Source organism: Ricinus communis, chromosome 2, assembly GCF_019578655.1.
Source record: "Ricinus communis isolate WT05 ecotype wild-type chromosome 2, ASM1957865v1, whole genome shotgun sequence".
In the NCBI taxonomy this organism is placed as follows: domain Eukaryota; kingdom Viridiplantae; phylum Streptophyta; class Magnoliopsida; order Malpighiales; family Euphorbiaceae; genus Ricinus; species Ricinus communis.
The window spans coordinates 15699275-15709596 of NC_063257.1; the positions used below are offsets into that span (position 1 = coordinate 15699275).

Below are 10322 nucleotides of genomic sequence, written 5' to 3' on the forward strand. Positions count from 1 at the left end.
TTGTACTCTGTATACTCATTATATATAATTTTCTAGGTTTTCTGTAGAATAATTTTGATTACTTACTTATATTTAGATTTGAGAATTAAATTTTTTAATCATCTTATTCTATATTTAAGTACTTAAATAAATAATATAATGTATTTATTTTGAAGGATTTTAATGTATTTTTTCAAAACAACAAGAAATAAAAAAAATAGATAGATGAGATTGGATTATCTGTTTTTAAATTCGAATTTGATGAATATATGTTGAAGAAGCTTTCTGTTATGTTGTTTCTATTGTGCATCACAAATTATTATCGAGATTTCTGATTAATTTCTTGAAATTTGGTGTTATAATTTTGTTAGATTAAGATGATGCGATTTTTTTACTTTTTAGATCCGTTGTTTTGGAGCTTTGAGCATGCGTGCTTTTCGTAGGTTGTACAAAAGTAATTATTTTGGTCATGAATGTATTTTTGTAAGATTTTATATCTGCTGGTATAAAAGTTAACGACTCCTGTTTTTAGGCATTTCTCTAAATTTTCCAAAAAAAAAACTCACGCTTTGTCGGAGTTCTGGCTCATATAAGGCCAACAAAATGAGGCCAAGGCAAGCCGGTTTGTTTTGGCATGAATTCGACAACCTATGCTATGCTTTACCCTTGTTTGTGTTTCTCCATTTTCTTATTCACTCTCTTCTCTCAACCATCCATTTCTCATATTCTGTAAAATGGGTTACCTCCTTCACCTTCATTTTCTTTCAATTTATTTCTCTTCATCTTTCCTAGAGCCTCTTTTCTTTATCATGATAAAAAATGTCACAATCAAATAATTCATCATCTGACAGCCCTTCGCGGATTAGTTTTGGGAATGGGGCTGGATTTGGTGCCTCATTTGTATGCGAGGTTGTGGGTCATATCAACTCAAGAGGCTTTTGGTTTGGTGACGATCCTCTTTCTTTCTCTTTCCCTCTCTTGCTTCTGCAGTTATCTCTCATTTCTATCTTTACCCGCTCTATTTACATTCTTCTTAAGCCCTTTGGTCAGCCTTCTATCGTTTCTCAGATCCTTGTAAGATCCCTTTACGTGTTACTTATTCATGCAATATATTTACGTGTTATTTTGCAATAAATATATTTGTGTTTTGGTTATTGTAATTTCATTTTTTAGGCATGTTAGATGTGTCATTCTCCGTAACAACGTTAATGAATTGTCATGAGTTGCAGTCAACGGTTTGAAATAACTTATGTAGGATAGGATTCTGACAAATTCAAAAACACTCATGTAACAAGTTTTTTTCTTTCTAATGTTTCTAAGATCTATTCAATGATCATTTCTTGTCAATTTCCGGTCCTGCAAGCATGGATTCTAAAAAGGGAAAGATTGTTTTCTTCATAAACATGTCCAACATTAGATGTTATATCTGATGCTTCATGTTTGATGATAATTATTTTTTTAAAATCAGGGTGGTGTAGTTCTGGGTCCTTCAGTTCTTGGGCATAACTCGAATTTCGCAGAAAAAGTCTTTCCAACAAAGGGAAGGACTATCTTGGAGACTCTGTCAATCTTTGGTTTCATGCTGTTTCTCTTCCTAATTGGGGTGAAGACGGATCCCTCAATCATTTTTAGGTCAGGCAAACGGGTATATGCAATAGGGGCTGTTGCTTTCTGCATTCCTTATGCGCTGGCTGCATTTGCTAGATTGGTCCTCTGCCATTTGCTCTCATTGAGTCAAAGTACCTGCAAGGTGCTTCAGCTAGTGGTGAAGTTGCAATCTTTGACAGCCTTCCCAGTTATTGCAACCTTTCTTGCTGAGCTAAGGATCCTTAATTCTGAAATTGGACGGCTTGCCAGTTCTTCTTCAATGATATGTGACCTCTGCTTTTGGTTCACTATGTCAATGAGTTACGCAGCAGATATCGCTATTGCAAAATCACTGAAAACATCAATGGGGTCTTTTCTATCGGCCATCCTCCTTCTCAGCCTTATTGTGTTTGGAATACGTCCAGCAGCCTTATGGGCGATTCGACGTACCCCAGAAGGAAAACCTGTGAAAGAAATTTACACTTTTATAGCTCTTGTAGCATTGATGGGTTGCGTATTCATCGGTGAAGTTATTGGAATAGATGCTCTAATCTCATCTTTCCTTGTAGGCTTGGTCATACCGGACGGGCCACCATTAGGAGCTGCATTAGTAGAGAGGCTTGATTGCTTTGTATCAGTATTGCTAACACCCATCTTTTTCACTCTATGTGGATTGAAGACGAACGTTTTTACCATACAAAAGTGGAAGACTGTGGGTGCAATTCAATTGGTCTTCTTAGTTGGCTTCTTTGGGAAACTTATAGGGACGATGCTACCTCCTCTCTTCTGTAGAATTCCATTCAGAGACGCCCTCTCCCTTGGTCTTATCATGAATTCACGAGGCATTGTTGAACTGATTTTAATAAACGATTGGAGGACAGCCAATGTAAGCCATCTTTCTATATTTCCTTATAACTTGTGCTTGGCGTGATTGCATCTAAATCATAGGCAACCCATATATAGATGAGTAATTTTCTGCCAACAACTTATTACTGCATGATTACCAGAAACCTAGAACATGGTTGAATTTATATGCATGATCAATGCAAGTAAATCCATTTATGTGCAGGTCTTGAACGATGAAGGCTTCGCCATTATGATTATATCTGTGGTGGTTGTAACAGGAGTAATCTCACCCCTTGTAAAAACCCTGTATGATCCTTCAAGGAGGTTCCTGGCATACAGAAGGAGGACAATACAACACCATCGTCGAAATCAAGAATTACGGATACTTGCTTGTATCCATAGCCAGGACAATGTCCAGACACTGATGACGCTTCTTAATGCCTCCAACGCTACCAAAGAGGAGCCTATCGGTTTATTTGTCCTCCACCTCATTAAGCTCACTGGACGTGCCTCTTCCCTATTGACGGCCTACAGGCCACGTGACAAACCTTCTCCATGCCCAACTCAGTCAGAAAGGATCTTCAATGCATTTAATAGATTTGGACAAGAAAGCTGTGGCCATGTCACTGTCCATTGCTACAAAGGCATTTCACCTCGTGCAACAATGCACAACGATGTGTGCTCACTTGCATTAGAACACAGGATATCTCTTATAATTGTGCCGTTTCACCGAGAATGCATAAACGGGAAAATGATAGACTTTCATGTGTATAGGCACCTCAATAGGAATGTGCTTGACAAGGCTCCCTGTTCTGTTGGGATCCTTCTTGATCGTGGGAACCCAAGAAAATCTCCATTTTTACATTCAGAGACTTCAGCTTATCGGGTTGCTCTGCTATTTTTTGGGGGTGCTGATGATAGAGAAGCGCTAGCATATGCTGGACGTATGTCAAAGAATCCTTGTGTCCTAGTCACCTTGTTACATTTCAAAATTTCAATACCAGTGACAGAGGGTACAGCAAGAAGCAAGATGCTTGATTGTGAAATCCTGGATGAATTCAGGTTTAACGCTCAGTGGAATGAGCGTGCTTCTTACATAGAGGAGGTGGTGATTGATAGTAAAGATGTTCTTGCCAGTATTGGAGCAATGGACAATGCTTACGACCTTGTCATGGTTGGGAAGCGACATGGAGACTCAAAGTTGATGTCTGAGCTTGAGAGGTGGAATCATGATAAAGAGCTGGGGCCAGTAGGAGAGATAGTTGCTGCTAGAGATTGTAAACTGGGGGCTTCTATATTGGTGGTGCAACAACAAACAAGGGTATGGGGAATGCGCGACCCAGAGGAGAACATAACTGAGAGGTATATAAATATAATTCAGAATCAAGAGTTACCACATACTCAATAGTGACTGTGTATAGATTTTAGTTTACACACCAAATTGCAACAACCAGTTTAATCTATGAGTCATGTGGCCCATGGGTGTGCAATTCGGTTTCTTTCTTTTTGCTTTTGTTTTTCCATTTTTTCCATTTCTTTCCCCACTTCTTAAGCTAGTTTAGGAACACAAATTAGTAATATGTAAAAGCCAACTTTAAATTATAGATGCGCAGACTCTTCTTTGTCTTCGTTTTTTCAGATTAATGTGCCATATTAAGAAAATTTCTTAAGAATTAAGATGTAGAACTTATGGACAATGCTTGCATTCTAAGCCAAGCCATCATCATTTTTCAGCTGTGGGTATGATATAACGCAAACATATTTATGTGCATGGTGCTGTTTCTTCAGTTAAATGAACCTTTTATAGAATGCAGTATTGGAGCTCGAGAGGTGGAATGATGTCGCAAGTCCTGACCTGAGTTTGCAGTTTGGAACTGTGTCCGTTTTTTTTTTTTTTTTTGTAAAGATGATGTGGCTAATTAGTTGGTTAGTGTAGTTGTTAGCTTAGCTAGCTAAGTTATTATTGGTAGATAGCTTCCAGCTCATCAAGTTAGTTACAAGAGTTGTTATCTATATATATACTAGAAAATGGATGAATGAATGTATGCTGGATTTCATTCTTTCATAAGCATTTTCTCATTCTACTTTCTTTCCTTCTATTCACTCTCTCTCTTTATAACAGAATGTTAGTATTTATGGTATCAGAGCAAGCATTCCTGCTTTATTCTTTTCTTTTCTAAATTTCCTTATGTTTCTTAGTTGCCAAACATATTTAGCCCTCCTTAATTTCTTCTTCTTTACTGAAAAACTTATAGATCTAGAATCGTCTCAACTTCTATTTTCCAAATCTGTAATTAGTTTTCAATAATTCCTTTCAATCTTTTCAAGATCTTTGGCCAAAGTAGTCAAAGATTTGAAGCTCTTTCTCATGGCAACTTCAACTTCTAATCCTCTTGAAGATCCAGCTTCACCATACTTCTCGCACCATTCAGAGAATCATAGTTCCCTTATAGTTACATCTGAACTTACATCAAGCAATTATGCTTCCTGAAGAATATCATTTTTACTTGCTGTATCCATCAGAAACAAGCAGGGGTTTCTAAATGGAACCATTGCAAAACCTAAACCTGAAGATTCTTAGTTTCAACCATGGACAAGATGTAATAACCTGTTGGTTGCTTGGTTGTTAAAATCCATTTCACCTTCTCTTGTATCTACTGTCTTCTATATGGATAATGCTTCTTAGATCTGGAACAAGTCGAGTCAAAGGTTTTCTCAACCTGATGACACAAAGATATGTCACCTGTTATGCACAATTACACAAGGTACAAATTTTGTTGATACATATTTTTCTGATTTGAACACCGTTTGGGAAGAATTGCGAAGTTTCAAGCCCTTTCCACATTGTACTTGTGGTAAATGTAATGATGAGTTCAACAGAATATGTGTTTAGATTCTTAAATGGTTTAAATGAGACATATCAAGGATTGAGATGATAAATTATTCTATTAAAACCTTTTCCCACACTTGATCAAGTGTATAATATGGTGCTATGAGAAGAGTCACAAAGGACTTTGCATACTAGTTCGTTGAACTATACTGATGGAGCTGCAATGACAGTTAATCCTAATCTTTTTTGCTCACACTGTCGTAAAGTTGGACATGTGAAAGAGAAATGTTATAAGATCATTGGATTTCCCGCACATTTGAAGTTTAACAAAACAAGGAATTAGAATGGAAATCAAAGTGCTTCAGGCTATTTACCAATACTAAAGCAGCTTATGTAGCTCAATCCAGTCACACTGCAGATCAAGAATAGTCTATTTCGAGTGGTTCAGTTGAATGCAAATCAACAACAAATGTAACAAGTCTTTCATTTACAGATGATGTGGCTAAATAGTTGATTAGTGTAGTTGTTAGCTTAGCTGGCTAAATTATTATTGGTAGATAGCTTCCAGCTCATCAAGTTAGTTACAAGAGCTGTTATGTATATATATACCAGAAAATGAATGAATGAATGTATGCTAGATTTTCATTCTTTCATAAGTATTTTTTCACTCTACTTTCTTTTTTTCTATTCACTCTCTCTATAACAGAATGTTAGCTTTCAATTTTTCTTTTTTACGGTCAAACGGTTTCTTTTTTTTTTTAAATTTTGTTTATACAGATTTTTTTAGAATTTCGTGAGAAAAAATATATCAAAAGTATACTTACAAGATATTCGAATGATATTTTTTACAATATTTATATTATTGTGACTTCAACTCTTATTTTATATATTTTTTTATTTTTTCAGAATTTTGTTAGAAAAATACTAAAAGTATACCTAAAAGATACAAAAAGAAAAAGACACTAGAAGTATAATTACAAAATACCGAAAAGATATTATTTTTAATTTGTATTATTGTGAATTCAGTTTTTATTTTAGATTTTTTTATTTTCTCAAAATTTTGTCAAAAAAAATAAGTAGATCTAAAAGATACTAAAAGTTTATTTTATTTTAACTTGTATTATTATGAATTTACCTTTTTGAATTTCATACGAAAAAAGATATTAAAAATATACTTATAAGATACCGATAAAATATGATTTTAACTTGTATTACTTTGAAATCAGCCAAATGAAATAAATTTATTATTTTTATTTTATATCTTTATGTTTGGTATTTATGAATTGAATGATACTACATATTTTTTATAGCAACTAGTGTGTTTTGATGATATGAAGATGTGTGTTTCAAAAAATATACTATAACATAATAAATATAATTTAAAATACATGAAGATATGATTAAAATAAAATTTAAAAAATATATTTAAGGGTAATAAAATTATATTAAGAGGATATCAATAAAATATCAAAAGAATATTAATAATATAGTTTGAGAAGAATGGTATAAATTAATATTTTTAGAAAAATAAAAAAAGAATTTTGAAAAAAAAAAAGTAAAAGAGGGTGACCGTAAAAAACAAAAATTTGGATGCATTTTCCCGTAGTTCTGTAAATGTCCCATTAAATTATGTCCATTTGCATCATCCCTTCATCTCGGAAAAGAAACAAAAAGGAAAGGGACATCAGCTTGCTTGACCTTGTTTCAAGGTTCTTACTACTTAGCCGTGCTAGCAAGCAGCAGCAGCTAGTTCAATGATTTCTTATCTATGCTGCATTGACTGGTTAACCATTCACATTCAGCTATGCACTTATTATCACTGAGCTTCCTATTTGTTTCAGTTGACTGGAATTTCACTATGTGTTTGATAAAAATCAATTAAAAAAATTATTTCATTTGCAAAAGAATTAGTATATATATTAAATAATTAACACTATAAACTTTATTTAAAATGAATAGATATTATATTATAGATAAATTATTACAAGAAAAAAAAGTTTATAGAGAGAAAATATGATAAAAAAAATAAAATATGATAAAATTGAAAAATTAGTCTTATGAAATATATAAACTTAGTTATAAGTTTATACCACAAATTTAATTATGTGAAGTTCTAAATGAAATTTTATTTTAAATAAATACATACACTTTAAACTTACAAATAAATTTCATAAAATGTTATGAAATTCATTTCAACCAAACACATAAATACAATTTAAGTATCATAGATTTTCAATCTTCCATATAAAATTAGTTTCAAACTCAAGGTAAATCTCATATGCTCCAAATCTAGATATGCATTACTGATAGGTTCCTATTATATATATATATTTAAAGTATTTTAGTGGTTTATTGGTATGTTTTAGATACATAATATGTGGAGAATATATATTCTTATCTCACTTGAGCCTTATTGTCTAAGTTCAAGTAATAATAGCCAAAAAGAGAGAATATGAGCTAAATATACATAAATGAGCTTTAATTGGATCGCTGCTGCGAAAGCTTAGAATTAAGACACGTTGACTATTAATTTTGTAGGCCTAGCCGAAAAATACAAGATCCACAAGAGGAAATTAATTAATTATTATGTAATTAAGGATAATTACTTGTAAGTTGTTTATTTCATTTAAGACAGTTAAGGGGATAACTATAGTAGTATTGTGCTTAGAGAAGGACTCTAAAAAAAGGAATCTCTACAAATGGCAGAGACTAATTAAACAAGGGGGGACCCGTCTATGATTATTATTCTCTCTGAAAATTCTTTATAGTTCATCTTCTGAAAATACTTTAGTGAGTTTTTGCATTATTCTTTCAAAGATTAAAGAGTTTTTCAAGACGTGGCGAGTGAGGATCAATCATCTTCATACCTTGAAGAACTTCTGAATTTTGAGGGAGCTTTGATTTTTTGTTTTATGTTTCTTATGTCTTTCTATTTAATTACAATGACCATTGAATTAAATATGTCAGGCTAATTTCCATAAGTATTTAGTTTGGCTTTTACTTGTATATGAACCTTATCTATTATGAGTCTAATGAATGATTACTTTACCTTCATAATTTTATTAGTTTCATTTATTATTGATAATTGACCATCATATCAATTTAATAATAATATTTATTTTGAAAATCTTTAGGTTAATTGTATTAGAGACACTATATTTATTTTAATCTATATTGGTATAAAAAACTTAGGTTACATCATTAGTTTGAGTGACTTAGGGAAAAGGCATATCATCATCTCTTCATTACATTTGGACTTAAGGAAAAATAAGGGAATTACTAAGTATTGGCTAGAATAAATACTATTTTATGATATAGTTTACATAAATCATTCTATTGCATATCTACTTTTTAGTCCACTTAATTTCTTTTTATAAACCTTGCATTACTCTTAAAATATTGGCTTAGAGTGTTTGGATTCATTTTTAGTGGTTTCGTGTGATCGTCGGTCTTTAAAGTATATGCTATACAATTCCTTGTGAGATTGACCTCGTGATGGACTTGCCTGTATTATCATTGTGTTTGTACAGTTGCGAATATTAAGTTTGAGACATCAAGTTTTTGGCGTTGTTGTCGAGGAACTGTGTCAATATTATATTTGATTAATTATCAAGTTCTGTTTCTTGTATTTTTGTGTGTTGCATGTTTATGTATTTTTGTTTTGTCCTTAAATTTAACTTTTAAATTGATAAATCTGAAATTTTTCCTTTGATTTTGTATGCCTAGCATGAGAACAAGATCAGGTGATTCATCAACTCAAAATTCCTACAACTTGAGATCAGCTATTAAAAAGGCAGAAGAAGACCAAGAAGTAGAGAGCGAGTTTGTACCTTCAAGAGGAGAAGAAGAATTTGAAAAAAAAGGTTGAAGAAGAATTTGAAGAAGAGATTGAAATAATGGTTGATGACCAAAGACAAGTAGCTGCTGAAATGCAAATGGCTATGAAGGATTATGCTCGTCCCACAATTGGTACCACTACTTCATGCATAGTTTTAGGTGATGCATCTAGAAATTATGAACTTAAGAACATGCATTTTAATATGCTCCCTTCATTCTATGGTATGCCTAGTGAAGATGCATTAATATTTATTAGGAAATTTTATGCTATAGTTCATACATTTCCATTATCTGGACTAAATGAGGACTACTTAAGGATGAAATATTTTTCTTACTCATTAAAAGAAAAAGCAAAGTCTTGGTTAATGACCTTGCCTCCTAATTCTTTGAGAACTTGGGATGAAGTATGTCAAAAAAAATTTAAGTAAATTTTACTCATATCAAAAGACTAAAGAATTAAGGGCTGAAATTTCTAACTTTTATCAAAAGAATACTGAATCCTTTCATGAAGCAGAGGATCACTTCAAGTCACTTTTACTACAATACTCATACCATGCATACCCACTTCCTGTAATTAACTAATTATTCTATGATGGTTTAATATAACAATATCAATGTATGATTGATAATGCAGCTGGGGGTACTATGTTGGAAAAAACTGCTCATGAGGTTATGATATCTTTGAGATGTTAGGAGCTAATTCACAACAAAAGAATGTGAGAACAAAAAGAGTAGGAGTGAATAAAGTTGTGTCTAATAATGAGATGGCTATGCAAATAGTTGAATTAACTAAACAAGTTAAAATACTTGCTTCAACTAAGAATGTACTAAGTAATGAGGTTTATGGTATATGCGGTGTTTATGGTCATGGTACTAATGTTTGCTCATCTTATGAGAGTTATGCAACAAATGATTATGAACAGGTTAACTTGATGGAATCTTATTAGCCTAGGCAACCTAAGAATAATTCATATTCCAAGACATATAACCCAGGTTGGAGAAACCATCCAAATTTTTTATGGAGAAATAATGACCACAGCCCACCAAAGATATTGAGGAACCAAAATTAGCTCCAATATCAAAACCAAGAGCCTCAATTTCCAAGAAACCAAAACTCCCCATTCAAAATCAAGGACAAGCTCCTCAAAGAAACCCAAGCTTGGAGGAAACACTCCAATCTTTTACTACAGCTACCCATGATAGAATGAAGAGGAATGAAAAGAAAACTGATTCTATAGAAGCT

General features: G+C 32.8%; 1 protein-coding gene and 1 non-coding gene across 2 annotated transcripts; one reads left to right on the forward strand and one right to left on the reverse strand.

The window, feature by feature from the left end:
* The first annotated feature begins 423 nt into the window (after positions 1-423).
* Positions 424-6180, forward strand: LOC8280530 (cation/H(+) antiporter 15). Its single transcript, XM_015719758.2, has 3 exons — positions 424-1053; positions 1448-2452; positions 2636-6180. Exons 1-3 carry the CDS (start codon positions 799-801, stop codon positions 3818-3820), a joined length of 2445 nt encoding a protein of 814 aa, XP_015575244.1. The 5' UTR covers positions 424-798; the 3' UTR covers positions 3821-6180.
* A 3352-nt stretch (positions 6181-9532) lies between these two features.
* Positions 9533-9640, reverse strand: LOC112534988. Its single transcript, XR_003079195.1, has one exon. It is a non-coding gene; the product is annotated as a small nucleolar RNA R71 (small nucleolar RNA).
* Between the last annotated feature and the right edge of the window lie 682 nt (positions 9641-10322).